Source organism: Phocoena phocoena, chromosome 3, assembly GCF_963924675.1.
Source record: "Phocoena phocoena chromosome 3, mPhoPho1.1, whole genome shotgun sequence".
NCBI lineage: Eukaryota > Metazoa > Chordata > Mammalia > Artiodactyla > Phocoenidae > Phocoena > Phocoena phocoena.
Genome location: NC_089221.1, coordinates 165,111,046 through 165,134,275, shown reverse-complemented (window position 1 = coordinate 165,134,275; position 23,230 = coordinate 165,111,046). Strand labels below are relative to the sequence as shown.

Below are 23,230 nucleotides of genomic sequence, written 5' to 3'. Positions count from 1 at the left end.
AAGATTTATTAAGAAAGGAAGAGAAAAGCCACCCATCTATCCAGCACCTTCGGGTCTTTGCAGAAGCAAGAACATGGCTGATGATACCACCAGATGTTGGGAAGGTTTGGGGAAGAAGAAAATAGCACTTTAGCAGCCACAGTACAAGTATCCTTCACATAGAGGCAGCCTTCATTTTTCAAAAAGGCAGAAACAATACTTCCCTTCCAAGACATGTTTCTGGAATTTTGCCTATCCTCCATCAAGAGAAAGACTCTGGTTCTGGTCCACTTGAATCTGGGTGGACATGTGACTTTCTTGTAACCAAGAGAATACGGTGGAATGGAGCTGCATGACTTCCTGGACTGGATCTTGAGAGGAGGTGTAGACTGGTTGGCCAGAACACTCATGCTTAGAGCTCTGAAGTGCCATGGAAGCTGCCTGACCAAGGATGACATGATGGGAGGAAGCCCAAACTACCCTAGGCCCTGAGACTACATGAAACCATGGCCAGCCAGTTCCCAGATGCTCCAGCCCCATCACTGTCTAACAGCAACTGTATAGGAAGCTCCGAGCCAGAATTATTCAGCTGAGCCTTTCCCAGATTCCCAAATCATAGAAACCACAAGAGATAATAAAATGAATGTCTGCATTTTGTGAGAGTTGTTATTCAGCAATAGATAACTGATACCCAGCCCTTGGAGAATATCCCAGAATCTTCTCTCAATCGTTTCATGTCTCCCTTCTGCTTCCCTGTTCCAGGACTCTGCTTTCTGCTAAGCTTGTCAGGAGTCGTGGCTCAGAAAACCAAAGGTGAGTGCTTAAAGCCTGACTTTTCCATAGCCAGAGATCAGGGAGGGTGTAGACCAATAAGGCACCTGGGACCACTCACATCCTCCAACAAGACAGAGGAAGGGGGCTACTTCTGGGAACAGAAATGGGGCAGGTTTCCTCCTGTAATTCTTTTTAGGTCATCATTTCATCAAATTTGGGTATATTTTAAGTTATCTTTTTTTTTAATTTTACTGTTATTTGTCTATTTATTTGTTTTTAGTAACCACAGCATGACCAAGGTAGAGGTAGAACAGTGAATAAAACACACCAAGTCTCATGAAGTAAACATTCTGGTGGGGAGAGACAGAGCATGTTAAAAATCATTTCATTCCGGTCACAAGCAAGTCAACAAAAAATGAGCAAGTTCATTCCAGGTTAACTTTAATCCCTTGGCGATCTCACTAGATTCTGAATCAACAAGCCTAGGGTGGAGCCTGAGATTCTACATTTCTAGCTAAAAGCTAGGGATGCATTCTGAGTTGCCAGGCTCTGCACATTTTCCTCCCATCATGTTCCCTGCCTCCACTCTGTGTGAACCCTGGACAGCTCCCAGATTTCTCCACTAGACTTAAGCTTGAGATATTTCCTCAGCCCCTGTTATTTCCATTCATTTTCAAGGGGCCTCAAATTAAGATCCTTAGTGATCTCCATCTAAATGAAGTTACACATAGTGTTACAAAGATAACATGTACCCTTATCACCATATACCTTCTGTGGTACCCTACGAATTCAAATTTTTGCAATCATAGCTGACATTTAATATGTTCCAGGCACTGCCTGAAGAACTTTATATGTATTAATTCACTTACTCCTCACATTAACCCATTTTACAGATGAGGAAGTTGAGGCACAGAGAGGGTAGGACACTTGTGCAAAGACACACGGGTAGTAAGTGGTGGAGCCAGAATCAAACGCAGTGTCCCAGGTCTTAACCAAGTCATTCCCCTTTTATATATTCTGCAATGATCTTGAGAATAACACAGTTATATTGCATTGAAATATTTGTGTTAAAATTAACTTGTTTAATGCCAACCTCAGTCTTTTATCATGCATAAGAATCACACTTTTTTCTGTAGCTTGGGTTTGGTATCTTTTAACTTTTTAATGTACTGACGTCTCACAAAAGGAAAAAGGTGCAGCTTCCTCAGCCTTGAGAGGCCTTTGCTCAGAGGCAAAACCAAATGATAACAGGAGAGATTTTGACTCTGGTGACATCTGACCTGCCTCTCTTCTCCTTGCAGGGACCTGTCGTGTGTGCCCCCGAAATGCTTCCTGTGTCAATGGCACTCACTGTACCTGCAACCATGGATACATTTCTGAATCCAGGCAGAAATACTTCACATTCCCCCTCGAGATATGTGAAGGTAAAGGGATAATTTTCAAATCACCTAGAGGTAGATGTGGAAAGAAGGCAGGATAAGGGCTTTGAGGGGGTAACAATAATATGCAATACTGAAACCTCTGCCAACTCAACCTTCACCAAGAAAGAAATTCTTCCATGAAGTCAGAAAAGTGGGCTCTTCCAGAACTTAGTTAGGTCTCAATTCTCTCCTCCATAATGTAAGGATAATAATGCTGACCTCATGATAGCAGTAAGGGGTTTGAATAAGGTAATAATAAATGTAACTATACTTCATGAATCATAAAGCATTGTGTAATTTTTTGTACAATTTTTTTAAGGAGAGAAATTATGTACTGAAGTCATGGCAAAGAAAGAATAAAAGCTTGGGCAGAAACTTTTTTTAATATAAAGTCTGTGGTCACCTAAGATGCAAGATGCTGCCTCAACTCAATAATTTAAATGTCCAATCCTATGGAAGAATGAACACTCTAGAGTTGAGTAAATATTAGGTTTTTCCCCTTTCCTACTTTTCAACATCCCTCCTGGTTGGAAGCCTACAGTTGGGAGTAAGGTGTATAATTGTCTTCTTTCCTCTTTCCCCACCCAACATTCTACTTTCCTTCACCCAGTCTTGCAAGAGTTGTAACCTGGCAGGGAGATGAGGAAAGGGGAGCAGGGAAGTTTTTCCTTGACAATACTATTGTTGCTATTTAGTCTCTATGTTCCTGAGATATAGCACTTTCAGTCGTGACAGCTTTTGTGGGTTATTTGAGGACAATTCCCCAATCACTCCCCTGAAATTCCCCTGATAACAGCAAATTCATCCCTACACCTTACTCATCCTGGAGGAATCCTGTGTCTTCTTTAGCTTCTCCATTTGCCACTCCATGTGGCCCTCTCTGAAAGAAACTAAGCAACCCCACACCCAAAACGTCTCACACATGACCCACATCTAGCTCTTGGGAGATATTCACTCACCCTTTGCCCAAGAAACTTGAGATGTGCAGGTGCAGCAGATTTCTTTTCTGCCCAAGTGGCTCACTATTTAGATTTTTCAGGAGGAAACAGGCACCAATCAACTGGGTCCCCATAAAATGCAAAGACAGTGTAATTAGCTGAATGAATTCCTTAAAATCCCTCTCTTGGATTAAGCTGAAGAGAAAAGCACCCGCACACACTTCTCCTCTTGGGTGGAAGTAGAGGGGCTCACAGGACAGCATCAGCTCTCTCCAAATAAATCCTTCCTCTCTTACTTACCAACTCTTTTTAAACCTCATGTGAATGAAGGCTATAAAAATCACATGACCAGATCCCAGACATCTCCTTCTTTGCAAATATAGCATCATGGCTTGTTCCTCACTTGAAATGCTCCCCTTGTGCTTTTTCTAATGGTAGACCATGAATCATCTTTCCAGTTCCTACTGATTCAATGGGCTCATTCTAATTTTCTATTTCTTCCTGGAATAATATTTATTATTTATAAGAAATCACTTATTTTCCCTAATTTTTAAATTTGTGACCATAAAGTTGCATACAGCATTCTCTTATGGTTATTTTAATCACCTCCTTGAAACTGTGGTATGTTCCCCTTCTTGCTATTTTCTGTCAGGTTTTTTTTCCATCAAACTTGTGTGGGTTTATCTGTCTTATTGGTCTTTTGAATTTTTTATCCTTTCTACTATGTTTTTTGTTTTCTATTTTATTGATTTAAGCTTTAATCTCTTCTTAATTTCTTTTTTCTGGGTTCTTAAAATGAATACTTAGATGCTTTATTTTTTCACCTTTCTTTCTTAAAAATAAAGACATATAAGGTTTTAAATTTTCCTCTGAGTATAGGTTTAGATATATTCTACAGGATGAAGTATTCTTCTTATTGATCTGTGGATGGTTTGTAATTTCCTTTTGATGTTCTGCTACTCCAAGAATTATGTGGGAAGGTGCTTCCTCATTTCCAAAAGTTAAGATTTTTTGTACATTTTTGCATTATATATTCCTAATTTTATTAGATAATTAAAGAATCATTTCTACTTTTAAAAAATTTATTAGAATTTTTAAACTAATGGCTGAAAATCTCTATAAGTTTTTATTAGAGATATCTTTGTGGAAGCATATGATTGATTTTATGAAAGAAAGTATATATTTTATTCTCAAGGAATATAAAATTCCTTCTCTCTGCATAGGCTTCTATCTCTTTCAGTCTCTATTTCTGTGTGTGTGTGTGTGTGCGTGTGCGTGTGTGTGCACAAGAGTGCCTTTGTCTGTCTCTCTGACTTTCTGTATATGTGTATTTATTGATTTTATTTACTCATTCATTTCCCCATATCTTTACTTTTTATCCACTAGATCTTTCCTCTGTTTGTATGTGCTTATTGATTGTGATATCCAGTTCTTCTCTACACTTATTTATTTTTTATCTACTAGTTCCGAGAGAAGTGAATTGAATATCCGAGCATAATTGTATTTTGATTGCTTCTTACATTTCTACTCGTTTGTGCTTTCTGTATTTATCTATGTTGTTTGGTGCATACATATTTGTGAATGGAATATAATTTTCTTCATAAAATGTGTTAAGTATCAATACAGAGTTTCCCTCTTTACCTTGTTTAGAACTTTGAACCTTAAATTCCACTAAGTGTGATATTAATATTATACATTGTTTTATTTCTGTTTGAATTCTCCTAGTATCTCTTTGTGCACCTCTTTATTTCCAATATTATCAATCTCCTGAAAACAGTGTATAGTTGAGTGTCATTTTTTAGCCCATTGTTCCACTTACCTACTGCTGCATAATAAAACCCAAACTTATTGGCATAAAACAACCATTTTATTATGCTCATATGGGTCAGGAATTCAGACAAGCAAAACAGTGATGGCTCTTCTCTGCCCCTTGATATCTTAGGCCTCAGATAAAAGGCTCAAATGGCTGGTGGTGACTCAAACAGTTGAGGGTTAGAATTATCTGAAAGCACCTCTCCTCACATGTCTGTGCCTGGGATGGGATAACGCAAAGACTGGAATCATCTAGGATTGTCAGCTGGAGCCCCTATGCTAGATCTCTCCATGTAGCTTCAGCTTCTCACACTTGATGGTTGAATTCTGAGAGGTAATATCTCAGCATGGAGTTTCCAGAGAGTGAGGCTTTCAAGAGACTCAGGCAGAATTGCGCGTTTTTTATGACCTTGTCTCAAAGTCCCATTGTAACACTTCTGCAATAGTCTTCTTTTTTTTTTTTTTGCGGTACGTGGGCCTCTCACTGTTGCGGCCTCTCCCGTTGCGGAGCACAGGCTCAGGACGCGCAGGCCCAGCGGCCATGTCTCACGGGCCTAGCCGCTCCACGGCATGTGGGATCCTCCCAGACCGGGGCACGAATCTGTGTCTCCTGCATCAGCAGGCGGACTCCCAACCACTGCACCACCAGGGAAACCCTGCAATAGTCTTTTGACTAAAGCAGTCCTGAGCACACTTGGACACAAAGGGATAAGACAATGTGCCCACATCTCAATGGAAAGAGTGTCAAATAATTTGGAAGCCATGTTTTGAAACTGTCACACTCAATATTCTAGTCTCTATTTTTTTCTCTTTTTTCCTAGTCTGTATTTTAATAGAAGATTTCCATTTATATTTAATGTATATTAGTCCATTTATATTTAGTGTAATGACAGACACAGTTACTCCCACGGTCTTACTTTACATTTATTATTAATTTTATATTATTATGATTTCCTCATTTGCCTTTTTCTTTTGCATAGGATTTTTTTAACGTCTTTATTGGAGTATAATTGCTTTACAACTATGTGTTAGTTTCTGCTTTATAACAAAGTGAATCAGCTACACATATACATACATCCCCATATCTCTTCCCTCTTGCATCTCCCTCCCTACCACCCTCCCTATCCCACCCCTCTAGGTGGTCACAAAGCACCGAGCTGATCTCCCTGTGCAGCTGCTTCCCACTAGCCTTTTTCTTATTTGTGTTTGTTTTATCAAGTTGCTATTAGTTCCATTTTTCCCTTTATTTATTTAGAATTTCAACTATACTTTTCAACCTATTAATGGTTACTTTCTCTTTTCTTAATTTCATAATCAAACACATATTTCTCTCCTAATATTTGAAACACTCATCAATTATTTTTCCCACCAGGTTGCATTGTTTTCCCTACCAAGATGCTTAATTTTACCCTTACTTCCCCTCCCCCAGTAAAGAGACGACATCCTTAAAATACTCTCATTTTACTCCTCTCCTTTCCTCCTTTTCCCTCCAATCCCCCCCCCATGAATGTTAATTTTATTTCAATGTTCATTGTGAAACCCTGCTTCCTCTTCCCTTCATCTTCCTCCAAGTTGAGGTTTCTGTACTTGCTAATTTAATACTTGTTAACTTGTTGTTTGCTTGGAGCATATCTTTGCATGTTTTCTTCACATTGGGTACATGGGTAATATCCCTCTCAATTATTGTATAACCTCACCTTTCTTTTACTCTAACAAGTAGATTCTATCTTGGCTGTGTAGAGAATTTTTTAACTCCATCCTCTTACCCCAGTAATCCATCGATACATATCCCAGTAATCACAGAAACCGTCTTCAAGTTTACAGGTTTGCAGTTGGGAATTCCAATACCAGATTGAGTCTCATTCCTTTGTAGTGAATTGTAACTACTTTCTATCTCACATTTTCTATCTCACACTTAAGCAGAAAAGATGGGTTTATGATAAAGCTGCGTGGAAATGTCTTGGAACTCAACGGCAATAATACAGCTGGGATTCTGGAATGAACTGAAGCTGGGGACCAAACACTGTCAGGGCACCCCAGTCTCTCATACTCTGTGTCTGCTCCTTTCTTCTCTTTCATTGCAAACTGCCTTTTCTGACTCCTTGTCCACAGGACAGGAAATCTGGCCACCAACAGCTCCAAATCTTACCATTTTTATTGATCCAAGCACCCAAAGAAGGATCAATTGAATCTCTCTTGGACATAATTGCATATTACTTGGAAATGTACAAATTGGCCCAATTTGAGTCATACGCCTACCCTCAGATCTGTGACCTTGGATAAGCATGAACACTGTCATAGAAGTCATATAGATGGAGAAGATCTATACATAAGAAACATGGGACTTGGCAGACTATCCATGAGGTATTGACTACAGTTGAAATCATAAGAGAGAGCGTCTTTAAAGCTAAATTCTAGGAAACTGATTTGTGGAGAAACAATAATACTGATAGATAATATTTATTTCATTTGTACTATGTGCCAGTGCTTTTCATTTATTTCATTTGTACTATGTGCAACACCAAGTGCTTTACATTCATTATTTCATTTATTACACGAGGTAAGCACTGTTATTACAGATAAAGAAACTGAAGCGGGCTTCCCTGGTGGCACAGTGGTTGAGAGTCCGCCTGCTGATGCAGGGGACACGGGTTCGTGCCCTGGTCTGGGAAGATCCCACATGCCACGGAGCGGCTAGGCCCGTGAGCCATGGCCGCTGAGCCTGCGCGTCCGGAGCCTGTGCTCTGCAACGGGAGAGGCCACAACAGTGAGAGGCCCACGTGCCACAAAAAAAAAAAGAAAGAAAGAAAGAAACTGAAGCACCCAAAAGTTAAGTAACTTGTCCAAGGTCTGCCAACTAATAAGATGATTTTTAACTTAGGTCAGCCTATATTGAGAGTCCACACTCAGTCACTTGCTACACTGCAACATGGGTCTCAGGGAAGCCATAAAAGGGACAACGCATGCTTTTTTGGTGCAATAATAAAAATAATAGTAATAATCAGTTATTCCTCTTTATCAGTCAAGATCAAGCCTGGAAAACAGAAACACACTAGGTCTTTTAAACATAAGTAACTTCATACAGAGAATTGGTGCTGGTGAAGGAAGAGCTGAGAAGTCAAAAGGACAGTGAAGCAACCCAGGGATTAGCAATAGCAGAAATCTGTAGCCATCCTATACCTAGGGGGACAGAAGAGGAAGTGGTATTACCAGGATCCAAAAGCTGGGTCCATCTGATGAGAGCTGGAAATTTGGAAGATATACAGCCCTCAGAGGGCTATTGCAGGGTTTAAATGAGATAGTACCATTTAAAGCATTTAGTGCAGTATCTATAAGTATTTGCTAATATTGCTAGCTTTTCATCTGATTCTCAGGAAAACCAAACTACGTTAACACCCCTGCTCCTGTTAGAAAGGTCTGGGAAAGTTCAGGTCTCTCTTTAATATCAAAAGTATGTTGCCCACCAATGGGAGGTGCTCCTGCAAGATTCAGGCTCAGGTTACGCTATTTCCCCAAGTCTCAAGCTGGAGCCCACACCAGGGTCTTGGAGCTGCATGCGCTCCAAGTGTGAGACTGAGGTCCAGATGGGGAAGGTGACAGAAATGAGCATGGGGTGCGTAGGAAGGGGTTGCTGTGCCATAAGTCCACCACTAATTCAGACAATCAATAAATAGTTGTTACATGAATTAATGAGTAAATGAGTGAAAGAATATGATTGAACCCAAAGTGAATTAGCGTTTTACTAGGCAGCAGACACCTCTGTTGGCAATGTATAAACAGGCTGAGATTTTGCCTGGGTTATGATGTTAATCTGTTAAACTCACGTTATCTTACAAGAAAGAGAAATGCCTTAGTTATTTTCCTAATTTTAAGACATTTTCTAATTTTAAGAGCTCTTTTATATGGATTGAGTCCATCCAGGGTTAGTTATCACCAAGGTTGGTAGGTCCAAGAAAGCCCTCACAAAAAATGTATACAGCTTTCAGCCAAAAGCATGTTTTTCTACAATGAATGTGGTTTCCAATAACAAACATTTTCAGACTCAGGCTGTAAGTAAAAGTTCTTGAACTCTTAAGACAAAACCTTCAATGTACAGGAAAACTCTTTGCTCTTTTTAGCACATAGACTCAGCTGAAAACCAAGACACAGAATAAGTATAGATTTAACCTCAGTATGATGGTAACGGGTATGTAAACATTTGCTAGACTTTTCTCGTCTTTCTAAAATAGAGATGATTATCCTCACAACGTACAATACAAGAAGCAATATACCAAGGTCCCATTAACAGCTGAAGATCATAAACTGACATTCTAGTCTCAATTATAATTCCCAGCCAGGCTGAATTTTAAAACCTGAAGCACCTAATTTTCTGTTTCCTCAGCCATTTCAGTTATAATGTTCAGCCAGGTCTGAATGAAAGAATTTGGAGCTTACAATTTTCCACTTCCTCTATGCTAAGGTATCTCTACCACAGCAGTATTGACATTTGGGCCCCATAATTCTTTGCGGTCAGAAGCCATTCTGTGCATTGTAGGGTGTTGAGCAGCATCCCAAGCCTCCACCCACTAGATGCCTGTAGCATCCCCCACCCCAAGTCATGAGTGACCACCAAAATATCTCCAGCCATTGCCAGTGTCCCCTGGAGGCAAAATAAGTTGAAAAACGCTGCTCTATGCCACAACAGGGAATTTGGACTCTGATCCCCCAAAAGAGCAAATGACCTTGTCAGAAAACATAAAGTGTATGAGTTCAGACCTTCTAGATGCAAAGTTACCCACCTTACCTGCCAACCTCTCCACCCTTTAACTTTCAATTCCGACAGTAACATCCTTTGTTGTCTTTTTCAGGAACCACCCCCTCAGAGACAACCAGTAGCATGAAAAAGGTGAGTGAAAGCTGAATCCTGGAACCTAGTCAGGTAACAAATATTTACAAATCTCAAAGCTAGCAAATGGAGGTGAATACTATATATTATATGTGTGCTATATGTCATATACCATATATATGATAATATAAAATATATGATATATATTATGACAACATATTTTGATATATGTTAATTATAATATGTGTTAATTATATTATTATAATGTTCTCTAATGTGTATTATGTATAACTATGATATATACATGTACATCACTATGTTTATTGCTACATATCTCACTATAGAGATAGATAGATACAGCATGTATGTAAATAAGGGTGTATGTGTATGTATATATAGGTATGTGTGTGTCTGCCCCCTAAAGAGAAGATCTATCCCAATCCAAGAAAGACAGACTAAGTAAGACTGTATTAGGATATGCTGAGCTGTTGTAACAAAGAGGCCCAAATATCCAATGGCTTTAAAAAGATAGATTTTTATTATTTTCTGACTTATCAGTCCAGAGGCAAGGAATCCAGGCTGGTGAAGGGATTCTGCTCCATGAGTCCATTAAGTGTGCCCATGGTCTTTCCATACTGTTGCTCCATCATCCCCTGGCATCTTGCCCTCAACTGCATAGCCAAAGCTGGGTTGCTGCAATGCTGCATTTGTACTGGTGGACAGAGGAAAGAGGGTGCTCAGGGCAAGCTCTCGGGAGTACAAGGTGAAGAGGGGAGAGTAGAGAGAGGGCCTGTCTCCTCACCTACTCACTATATGATATGCTAATAATGTCAGGATAAATTCCTTGGAGACATGTCTTTTTTCTTTCTTTTTATTTTTTTGAATGCATTGGGTCTTCATTGCTGTGCACAGGCTTTCTCTAGTTGTGGAGAGCAGGGGCTGCTCTTGGTTGTGGTGCGCAGCCTTCTTATTGCAGTGGCTTCTTTTGTTGCAGAGCATGGACTCTAGGCACACGGGCTCAGTAGTTGTGGCTCATAGGCTCTAGAGTGCAGGCTCAGTAGTTGTGGCGCATGGGCTTAGTTGCTCTGCAGCATGTGGGATCTTCCCGGACAAGGGCTCAGACCCATGTCCCCTGCATTGGCAGGCAGAGTCTTAACCACTGCGCCACAAGGGAAGTCCCTAGAGACATGTCTTAAGGTGACAACCCAGAAGTCGCATATATCATAGCCAAACCTAGCTGCAAGGGAGGCTGAGACAATATGGTCTGTGGCTGGGTAGCATGGCCCAGATAAAATTTGAGGAATTCGTTCAATTATTAAAAGTAAGAGGGGGAAATGGATATTGTAGGACAATTAAGAGAGAGAAACCAAAAAGATGCCTGATAGGTAGTAATCATTTAGTGTCTGTAAACTGACTCTGAATTTTAACAGAAAGAACGATCCATGTCTCTGAGAATCTATAGTCTAGCAGAATGGACTTGTCCCTTATTTGCCCTACTCCCCACCCTCACCCTGCTCTACTCCAGAGAAACTGTTCATGCCTTGCCCTCCCAAGCTCCAGGCCTCCAAGTACATGCTGTTCCCTCAACCTGAAACTCCTTTTCCCAGTTCCTCACCTGGCTGGTTCCTCCCATTCTTCCTTACTCAAGACTCAATTCAGGGGACTTCCCTGGTGGTGCAGTGGTTAAGAATCCGCCTGCCAATGCAGGGGACACAGGTTCGAGCCCTGGTCCGGGAAGATCCCACATGCTGCAGAGCAACTAAGCCCGTGCACCACAACTACTGAGCCTGCACTCTAGAGCCCATGAGCCTATGAGCTTAGTTCCCTGGTCTGGAAACTAAGATCCCACATGCCTCGAGGCAACTAAGTCCGTGCACCGCATCTACTGAGCCTGTGCTCTAGAGCCTGCACGCCACAACTACTGAAGCCCGCACACCTAGAGCCCATGCTCTGCAACAAGAGGAGCCACCACAATGAGAAGCACGTGCACCGCAACAAAGAGTAGCCCCCGCTCGCCGCAACTAGGGAAAGCCCACGCGCAGCAATGAAGACCCAACGCAGCCAATAATTAATTGATTAATTAATTAATTAAAAAAAGACTCAATTCGGGTGTCGTGTCCTCCTGGATGGCCTCCCTAAACTCCTCCACCTTAGTTAATATCCCCCCACTATGTTCTTACAGTAGGGGTTGTGGGGTTTAGAAGTGTAGAAAGAGGTTTGAATCCCAGCACCACAATGGCAAGTGACATGGGCAAAATGATGACCTCTCTGTGTTAGGGTTCTCCAGAGAAACAGAACCAATAGGGGAAAAGATATAAAGAGATTTGTTATAAGGAATTGGCTGACAGGCCCCGAAATCTGCAGTCGACAAGCTGAAGACCCAGAAGAGTTGATTGTGTAGTTCCAGTTTGAATCCAGAGGTCTGAGACCCAGGAAGAGCCAATGTTTCAGTTCGAGTTTGAAGGAAGAAAACAATGTCCCAGCTCAAAGCTGGAACTGTCAGGCAGGCAGGAGGAAAATCCCTTCCTCAGAGTTCTTATTCTAATCAGGCCTACAACTGACTGGATGATCCCCAGCCACAACAGGAAGGACAATCTGCTTTACTTCATCTATCCATTCAGATGTTAATTTCATCCAGAAACACCCTCACAGACACACCCAGAATGATGCTTGACCAATATCTGTGTAACCCATTACCCAGTTAAGCTGAAACATAAAATTAACCATCACGCTCTTCAAGTTCAATTTACTCGTCTGTAAGACAGGGGTGGTAATGGCACCCTTGGATACATGAGCAGTTTAGATGAGATAACATATGTGTAGTATTTAGCACAGTGCCTGACCCAGAATACATGTTCCATCTATGTTATCCATCATTATCTCCGTCAGACTGATAATATTTACATGGTGTGCTGTCACCCTCTAGACAGTGAGCTTCTTGAGGGCAGGAATCAGACCAAGCCCGCATTGGGAGTTCAGCAACTGTTCATTGAAGTAATGAACAAATAATCATGTTATCAACAGGAGCATTTCTTTATAAAATGTCATTGCCACGTTCCTCAAAAAATTAAACATAGAATTACCAGGTGACACGGCAATTCCACTCCTAGGCATATACCCAAGAGAACTGAAAGAAGGGACCCAAACATATACCTGGACAAAAGTATATTTCCAAAAGATACATACATCCTTATTTCATAGCAGCACTATTCACAAGAGCCAAGACATGGAAACAACCTAAATGTCCATCAACAGATGAATGGTTAAAGAAGATGTGGTATATATATACAATGGAATACTACTCAGTCATAAAAAGAATGAAATAATGCCATTTGCAGCAACATGCATGGACCTAGAGATTATCATACTAAGTGAAGTCAGTCAGACAGAGAAAGACAAATACCATATGATATCACTTGCATGTAGAATCTAAAGTATGACACAAATGAACTTATTTACAAAACAGAAACAGACTCATAGACACAGAGAACAGACTTTTGATTGCCAAGGAGGGGGGACGGCAGTAAGGGAGGTACGGAAAGTGAGTTTGGGATTAGCAGATGCAGGCTATTATATATATTGTAGAATGGATAAGCAACAAGGTCCTACTTTATAGCACACAGAGCTATATTCAGTATCCTGTGATAAACCATAATGGAAAAGAATATGAAAAAGAATGTATATAAAACTAAATCATTTTGCTGTACAGGAGAAAGTAACACATTGTAAATCAACTATACTTCAATAAAATAAAATTTAAAAAGAAGAAAGCAGGGACCCAAATAGATACTTGCACACCTATGTTCTTAGCAGCACTACTCACAATAGCCAAAAGGCAGAAATGGCCAAATGACCATCAACAGATGAATGGGTGAATAAAATGTGGTATAGCCATACAGTGGAATATTATTCAGCCATAAAAAATTGAAGTTCTGATTCCCACTACGACATGGATGACCTTAAAAAAATTAGGTTTAGTGAAAGAAGTCAGACACAAAAGATCACACAGTGTATGATTCCATTTATATGAAATGTCCAGAATAGGCAAATCCATGGAAACAGAAAGCAGATTCGTGCTTTCCAGAGGCTTGGGGAAGGGAGAATGGGGAGTAACTCTTTAATGGGTTTTATCTGGGGATGATGGACATGTTTTAGAACTACATAGAGGTGATGATTCCACAACATCATGAATGTACTAAATTGTCACTAACTTGATCCCCTGGGGATCAAAATCACCCCCAGTTAAGAACCACTGGTCTATTTCTAGAAACCTTACCACTTCCTTGTTGGTAAAAGATGTTCATAATAACTAACACTTATATGGTGTTTACCAGGCACAGACACTGTTCTAAAAATGTAGCATCTCTTCACTTATTTAATCTTCCCCAAAACTCTATGGGGTCTTAGTTCTGTCCTCATTCTAAACAGGGTACCTGAGGCACAGAGCGATTGAGTGACTTTCCCAAGGTTGCTCAGCAGGTGAATGGTGGGGTCAGGATTTAAACTAGTTGTCTGGCTCCAGCACCTGCTTTCTTGTGTTTTCTTCTGACCCTCTATCAGATTGGATTTTTTAAAAATTCTTTATCTCTTCAAATTTGCAACAGGTTGTTGAGAATATCGAGTCACTTCTCACCAATAAGACTGTATGGGGAACGGAAAAGACGAAAAACATCACAGCCACATTCACATCTATTCTCCAGGAAATGGAATCAGTTGTTCTAGAAACTGCCTTGAAAGCCCCAGACCAAATACTCCAGAAAGTCCAAAGCCGTACTGTGGGTAAGAAGACAATAAGGCATGATACACACAGGGTATGGTTACTAACTGGGGTCTGGATTGAGCAATTAGAAAAGTAAGTAAGTACTGCATGAGTCCATTAATATAAAATTCTAGAAAATGCAAACTAATCTATAGTAACAGGGAGGAGAGGAAAGGTGAAGGGATGAAAAAAGGGCATGAGAAAAATTTGGAGAAATTGTTGGGGGTGATAGAAATGCTCTCTACCTTGATTGTGGTGGTAGTTTTACAGATGTATACACTCAGTGAAACTCATCCAGTTGTACACTCTAATACATGCGATTTTGTGTACATCAATTACACCTCCATAGAGCTGTTTTTAAAAATTGCCAGTGGGGGAATTCCCTGGTGGTCCAGTGGTTAGTACTCAGTGCTTCCACTGCCAGGACCCGGGTGGATCTGGGAACTAATATCCCACAAGCCGCCTGACATGGCCAAAATTTTTTTTTAATAAAAATAATTTTAAAAAATTAAAAAAAAATTTTTAATAAATAAAAATTGTCAGTGGTTTCTGAGTCTGGGATTCTGGCCTGAAGTTAGGTTTTTGTTTTTTTTTCAACCAGTGCTTACATAACTTAACAGCACACGTCACAGTGATGCTACTTAAACCATCCCAGAAGGAACATCTTACTACATATTTTTAAAATAAAAATACTTTTATTAGGGAATTCCTTGGTGGTCCAGTGGTTAGGACTCGGCACTTTCACTGCCGGGACCTGAGTTCGGGGAACTAAGATCCCGCAAGTCACACAGCGCAGCCAAAAAAAGAAATACTTTTACTATACTAGTCATACGTATTCATTATATATGTATGTGATGAGATGATGTGTCAATTAGCTTGACCTTGGTAATCGTTTCACTATGTATACGTGTGTGTGTCAAGTCTTCATACTGTACACCGTAAATATGTACAATTTTTGTTTTTGAAAATAAAAATAAATAAAATACCATAGCAAAGCCAAGTATTACATTTTTTTTAAATTAGGAAAAAACATGTACACAAAACTAAATTGAGACCAGCCAAATCTGCCCACAACCCAATCCTCCAATCTGATACCCATGTATTTACATGTCTGATGAAGAGACACACGTTTGTTGTGTATGTTACAATTTACATACGGTTGCACAACCTGCTTTCTCACTCACTACATTACTAAGATCTTTCCATGTAAATCATATACATCATCATTACCTATGTTACTGTCTTCAATGGCTTATAGAGTTACATTGTATATATAACTTATTTATACTATATATTTATTTATACTATAATTTATTTATTTCCCTATTCTGGTAAATGCAGGTTGTTACCAAACAACCCTGTGACAAAGACCATTGAAAATTTATCTGTGTGTTTGTTTGATGTTTTCTTAGGATAAATTCATAGAAGAGGAATTGTTAGGTCAAAGGGAAAAAGACATTTTATAGACTTTTGATACATACCACTATATTGGTCTTCAGAAATGCTGTTTGCTGTGCTTTTTATTCAGCTCAGAGATGTCAGTGTATTTGTGTATGCCTAACTAACCATTTTGTTTTACCAACTTGCATGATAAAGTACTTTATACTCTATAAAAATCGTAATTTTTTAAACTGTTTTAATAAAATAAAATTCAGTGTCTAACCTTCCTGGGAAACCAGAATATGCACAATTTCTTTCAAAATTAAACCAGATTACGAGTAACTCTCATCTTTCCTGATTTGGCCAGTTCCTAACTGTTTAATCGATGACCAGTACCCTTACCTCAGGGGCTTTAGTCTTCTCATCTATAAAATGAGATAATAATGCTGCATATAACACACTTACAACTAGGGCTGGTAATTGCTATAACTTTGATTATTCTACTTTCCACTCTTTAGTATTATAAAGTTTTATTTAAATAGCATCATTTTTTATATTCCTATCTACTTTATAATAGTATCATTCTTTAAGTGCTATTTTGTTACTTGCTTCTTTTTAACTTTTTTAAACATAAAAAAAGGAGACATAATAAGCCTACTGCACTCATCATCCAGATTGAATAATTTCCAACTCATGACCAGTCTCAGACTGTCTGATTTATAAGATAAATATTTTCATGAGCTTATTTCCTGCTCTTTTTTTTTTTTTTTTTTCTTTTGGCCATGCCATGTGACTTGCGGGATCTTAGTTCCCCCGACCAGGGATCAAACACATGCCCCCTGCAGTGGAAGTGTGGAGTCCTAACCACTGGACCGCCAGGGAATTCCCTTATTTCCTGCTTTTCTGTGACTTCATTTTTATTGGAAGCATGATTCTCCATTAAAGAGATAAGCCACAAATTATTTAATCAGTTCCTTCTTAAACATTTAGGTCACTTCCCATTTTTCACCATTATCATCTTTGCTGCTGTGAAATTAGCTACATCTTTCTTGTAGTTAATTCTGTCCTCTTATCCATGATTGTTTTCCTAGAATAAATTCCTAGAAACAGAATTGTTGCTTCAAAGACAATATGCTAGAGAATATTATTTAAGAACTTGGTTTCAGGAGTTAGAGTCGTACTTAAATTCTGAACTTCAGTTTCCTCATCTGAACAATGGTTCCTCATGGCGTTATATGACGCTGTTATAAGATGATGATGTATAAGGATCTTAGTCCAGTGCCTGGCACATCCTAGACATTCAGTAAATTTGAGCTGTTTGTGTAGCTATGCACATTTTTAAAACTTATAATAATGGTAAGCTTGCCCGTTGTTTTTCTTACCAGCTGTTGAAACTCGAGTTGTTACAGACAATTGCTCCACGGGAGTCACCTTCAACTTGAACGCCCAAATGAACTCCATGGATATCAATTGCGGTGACGTCATCCAGGGAAATATACAAGGTACATGTGGTGACTGTATGCAGAATCCCTAAGACACGCAGAGCAATATCACTGTGTGAGTAGTAAGGAAAGGTCCACAATAGGCTCCTCCCTAATGGGTCTGTTACCCTAAAACTTTGTCATTTGAGTCTTTTCCTTAAAAACAAAAATCTTCTTAAACTAGAGGCTTTCTATTCTTCAGCATGAAAGAGACTTCTTTGCAGTTGAGGGGCTGTTTTACCTGGGTCTCAGTTTAGGTTCACTCAGAAGCAGTCCATGGACAAGTATAAGGAGTTCAGCTGTAATGATTTTATTTGGGAGATGATCCCAGGAAGCATCAGCAGGTGTATCAGTCAGGGTTCTCCAGAGAAACAGAACCAGTGGGGGCTGTGTGTGTGTATGGAGAGAGAGACAGGGACAAAGACAGAGATTTTAAGGAATTAGCTCCTGTGATTGTGGAGGGTAGCAAGTCTAAAATCTAGCCAGCAGGCTGAAGACCCAGGGAAGAGTTGTTGCAGCTTGAGTGGCTCCGCAACAAGAGAAGCCACCGCAATGAGAAGCCCGCGCACCACAACAAAGAGTAGCCCCCACTCGCCACAACTAGAGAAAGCCCGCGCGCAGCAACGAAGACCCAATGCAGCCAAAAATAAAATAAATAAAATAATTTTTTTAAAAAGTAAAAAAAAAAAAAGAATACCCAATGTAGGATACCATTTATGTGAATTTTTAAACACAGAAAACAATACTGTATATTATAATGGAAACATGCTTATGTAGTAAAATTACAAATGTATTCATGGAAAGGCCACACTTCCACTTCAAGTCCGTGGTTATTTCTCGAGAAGGAAGAAAGAGAATGAAATAATAGTGGGATCTTTAGCCATATCTAAAACATTTTATTTCTTAAAATTTAAATCCGAGTGTAAATGTCTGTTATGCCTTTTTTATAGTTTTCTAAGTGTTTGAAATATAAGCTAAACTTTTTTAGAAAATAAAGATGTTTTCAAAGATTTCATCATTTACCACATGCTTGGTACTATGCTAGGAGCCCTGTGGTTTCCAAATGAAGTATCTGGTATTAGTTACTCAGTAAGTTTAGTGCCTGTTGGAAAAATAGGATTAATCCACAGGAAATAATTAATGGACAGTTGAATTCTCTTTGGCACGGCAGGGACTGCACTTGAAATACGAATTTGGAGAAAGACACATCAAGCTGCCAGAGGATCTAGGGAAGACTTCCTGAGCCAGAGGCTGGGTTGGAGATGGGTCTTTGAGGAGGAGTTGTGAATATCTGGGTAGGAAGAGCAGGAGAGGAAAAGTAAACTTCCTAGGCACAGCTGAGCACAGGTGTGGCGATCATGGGAGTCTGTCAGGTATGGAGGGGGAAAGGGCAACAGAAGGAATGGTGGCACTTTTTAAGACTCCATTATTCTGTTTCCTCAGGTCCCAGTGCAGTTGCCTTTATTTCATACTCTTGTCTGGGAAACATCATAAATGCAAGCTTTTTTGAAAAGGTGAATGAGAAAGATCAAGTTTACCTGAACTCCCAGATAGTGAGTGCCGCTATTGGACCCAAAAGGAACACATCTCTCTCCCAGGCTGTGACTCTACGTTTTCAGCACGTGAAGGTGGGTGAAAGCTACAATTTGTACTTGCTTAGGTTTCATGGATGTTAGACCAAACGATTTTTAAATACTCCCAATTCAATCATTCTGGACCTGCACTGAGCAACATCATAGCCAGGAGCCAACTATAGTTATTGAGCATTTGAAATATGGTGAGTCTGAACTGAGATTTTGAAGACTTAGTATTTCCAGGTTTAGATTCAGTATTTCCAGACTTTGAAGACTCAGTAAGAAAAACAATGTGTGAAGCATCTCAATAATTTTATACTGATTACATGTATTGATTTATATTGACATATTAAAAGAGATTATTTTGAATATAGTGCTTTAAATAAAATATTTTATTAAAATTAATTTGACCTGTTTCTTTTCCTTTTTTTTCTTTTTTTTTTTTCTTTTTTTTTTGCGGTACGCGGGCCTCTGCCTGCTGCGGCCGAGCGCAGGCTCCGGACGCGCAGGCTCAGTGCCCATGGCTCACGGGCCCAGCCGCTCCGCGGCATGTGGAATCTTCCCGGACTGGGGCACGAACCCGTGTCCCCTGCATCGGCAGGCGGACTCTCAACCACTGCGCCACCAGTGAAGCCCTCTTTTCCTTTTTTTAACGTGGTAGTAGAAATTTTCAAATTACCTAAATGACTCATATGATATCTCTCTTGGGCAGCATCATTTTAGTTCGTGGAATTTTTTTAATTGCCGGTACCTCCTACATCTGTGAAATTTGAACCGAGACATAGTGTTTATTCTTGCACAAAAGCCTGGAATTAATTATTAAGACTACATAATTCAATCAGAAGAAAAACTTTTATATAATTCATTGCCTTTTCCCATTCTCTGCCCAAACTCTTAAAGGCAGGAGGGTTAATAGCCAGACATAGTCAACTGTTTAGAAAGTAAGAGTTGAAAGAAATCTTGCCGTTCTTTTGACAACGTGGATGAACCTTGAAGACCTTATGGCCAAGTGAAATAAGTCAGACAGAGAAAGACAAATACTGACTGATCTCATATATATGTGGAATCTGTAAAAACAAACTCATAGAAACAAAGGACAGATTGGTGGTTGCCAGCAACAGAAAGTGGGAGAAAGAGGTAATCGTGATCAAATGTTACAAACTTCCAGTTATAAGATGAATAAGTTCTGAGGATGTAATGGAGAGAATAGTGACTCTAGTTAACTCTAGTTAACAATACTGTATGGTATATTTGAAAGTTGCTAAGAGAGTAGCTTTTAAAAGTTTTCACCACAAAATAAAAATTGTAAATATGTGAAGTGATGGATGTTAACTAACCTTGTTGTAATAATCATTTTGCCATATATACATATATCGAATCATTACATCATACACTTAAACTTACACAATGTTATATGTCAATTAAATCTCAATAAGACTGGAAAAAATAAATCAAATTTTTAAAAATTTTTAAGAAAATAAGAATTAAGTGGGAGAAGGTGAGGAAAGGTAGGTTTTCTCCATCTGATGCATAAAATCTAGGAATGGAATTTTTGATATATGGCATGGAGCAATGGAAGTGGAGCAAGATATCTGGGGATGGTCCAGTGGATTATCAAAGGAGATACAGCCGCCAAATAGGAGAGCATCCAACTTACATCCTTGGCCCAATCAAGTGATGCTATGGACATCCTGGGGGCAAAAAAAAAAAGAGATTGAAAACTAACTTTATTCTCTCCTGGTGATGTTTCTTCCCTACACTACCCCTGTCATTGTATGAGCAATTACTGTGTTGTAAGCGGTCAGGGCAGAATTGATGTGAAGAGATCAGGGAAATTTGGCTTAGAGAGTATTTGGGAGAAAAATTTAAGTGAGCCTTATACTCTATTTTTATTTGACTCCAACGTTGGAGGATAAAGTCCTGAAGCCGATGATATCTTGTAAAATTCTGGCTCCCAGAGAGAGGTGGGTTCATTTTCTGCTATGTGGAATCCCAATAGAGTTGGGACTACGCGGACAGGTTCCTGGTGGTCATCCTCTTCACTTAAAATAGAAATTACCTGATCTCTCCTAACCCATGGTGTCACCTCTTTGCACCCTACCAGCATAGACTGACACTCTGAGAGCAGTCCCTCCCAAGGAAGGACATGAGGAGCCTGTTCTATTTTCAGATAAAGCCCAGTATCAAAAAGCTCTTCTGCGTCTACTGGAAAGGTACAAAGGAGGGCGGCCACTGGTCCACGGAGGGCTGTTTCCTGATACAAGCAAACAAGACTCACAGTATATGCAATTGCACTCACCTGTCCAGTTTCGCTGTCCTCATGGCCTTCGACACACAGGTATGATGATGTAAACATTGAATTCCTCAAGCTAATCCTTTTGGAGGCCCTGCTTAGGTGGCCATAAATGCTATAAGGAAATTTTTTAAAGAGCGTGTGTCTGGAGTGATTGCAGAAGTGTGCCACTTTAGATAACATGGTTAGAGAAGAATTAACTATTCAAGCTGAAATCTGAATATGAAGTCAGTGGGGTTACAATGTGGATGAATCTCAAAAATATCATGCTGTGTGAAATAAGTTAGACACAAAGGACCACATATTGTAGGATTCCAGTTATATGAAATGTCTAGAATAGGCAAATCCATAGAGAGACAACAAATTGATGGTTTCTAGGGGCTGGGAGAAGGGGAGAATAGGGGGTAACTTCTTAATGGGCATGAGGTTTTATTTTGGGGTGATTCAAATGTTTTGGAACTAGAGAGAGGTGGTGATTGCACAACACTGTGAATGTCCTAAAAGTCACTAAATTGTAACTGTGTAAAATGGTTAGTTTTATATTATTTGGATTTTACCTCAATGAAAAAGAAAAAAAAAAAGGTTTCAGGGAAGAGCATCCCAAAAAGAGATACATGTATGTGTAAAGGTCCTGAGAGAGAACAAACTTGGTGTGTTCCAGAAATCAATGTGGTTGGAGCAGAGTGAATGAGAGGGAAGTGGAAAAGTTCAGGTTGGAGAAAAGGGCACAGGGAAAATGCAACAGACTTCAAATGCTATGGTCAGGAGTTTAGATTTCATTCAAATTACAATGGAAAGGCAGTAGAGAATTTGAATCAGGGGTGTTGCATACTTATGTTATTAGAAGAAATCTCTGGCTCCTGGGTCAAGAATGGATGGTGGTGCAGCAGGAGTGGACTGGTAGAGAGATGATGGTGGTCAGGATTTGGGTGGCAGCAGCAAAGGTGGTGGGAGAAGGTCAGACAGGACACATATCCTAGACGAGGGGTCAGAGTACTGATGACATAGGCTGGGTGACAGCATACAGGAAGTCCTGCCTCCCTCCCCTCCTTGCAGAGATGAAGGTGATCTGCCTATGTTGGGATGCCACATTCCAAGAGGTGGGGGAGTATAATCCCAGAGCAGGAAAGCCTGACTGTGAGCTCCTCTCTGCTCGGTCCCAGGAGAAGGATCCCACACTGACTGTGATCACCTACGTGGGGCTGAGCCTCTCTCTGCTGTGCCTCCTCCTGGCAGCCCTCACCTTCTTGCTGTGCAAAGCCATCCAGAACACCAGCACTTCGCTCCACCTGCAGCTCTCACTCTGCCTCTTCCTGGCCCACCTGCTCTTCCTAACAGCCTTCGATAGAACTGAGATCAAGGTACTTATACTGTCCCAAAATACCCCTGCCCTGCCTCCAGTTTATGCTGAGTTCATGGAGCCATGATGCATTGGACACCTTGATAAAATAGCCTTGGGCCCCAGAGGGAGGTTGGGGGAGAGGTACCAAGGTGAGTAGTGCTGCCGTTGATTATCAACCACCTTTATCTTCAATGACCTTGGTCTAATACCAGGTGTTCTGAACTCAATGTCAGTATAAAAGAGAGGCCCTGAGGCCATGCTCCACCCTGACAATCCCTCCTGGTGACACCTTCCTCCTTCCCCAGGTGCTATGTGCCATCATCGCAGGTGCCTTGCACTATCTCTACCTGGCCTCCTTCACCTGGATGCTGCTGGAGGGCCTGCACCTCTTCCTCACTGCACGCAACCTGACGGTGGTCAACCACTCCAGTGTCAACAGGTTCATGAAGAAGCTCATGTTCCCAGTGGGCTACGGAGTCCCGGCTGTGATCGTGGCCATTTCCGCAGCATCCAGGCCTCAGCTTTATGGAACACGTGATCAGTGAGCTTGACTCTCACCCTGTGCCATGGACATATTTGAGGGCAGTGTTAATAGTGATGATTGGGATATTCACATCAAATGCACTCTACTTTCCCCTTGAGTATAAGGGCT

At 40.3% G+C, this 23,230-nt stretch overlaps 1 protein-coding gene across 1 annotated transcript in view; it reads left to right on the top strand.

The window, feature by feature from the left end:
* Nucleotides 1–713: 713 nt before the first annotated feature.
* ADGRE3 (adhesion G protein-coupled receptor E3) overlaps nt 714–23,230 on the top strand; it is a 38,539-nt gene continuing 16,022 nt past the window's right edge. Inside the window, exons 1-10 of the mRNA XM_065873823.1 lie at nt 714–792; nt 2,055–2,177; nt 9,772–9,809; nt 13,282–13,290; nt 14,354–14,528; nt 17,274–17,390; nt 18,813–18,997; nt 21,114–21,281; nt 22,400–22,597; nt 22,884–23,119. Coding sequence (XP_065729895.1) covers nt 714–792; nt 2,055–2,177; nt 9,772–9,809; nt 13,282–13,290; nt 14,354–14,528; nt 17,274–17,390; nt 18,813–18,997; nt 21,114–21,281; nt 22,400–22,597; nt 22,884–23,119 — 1,328 coding nt within the window. The remainder of the gene's footprint in view (nt 793–2,054; nt 2,178–9,771; nt 9,810–13,281; nt 13,291–14,353; nt 14,529–17,273; nt 17,391–18,812; nt 18,998–21,113; nt 21,282–22,399; nt 22,598–22,883; nt 23,120–23,230) is intronic.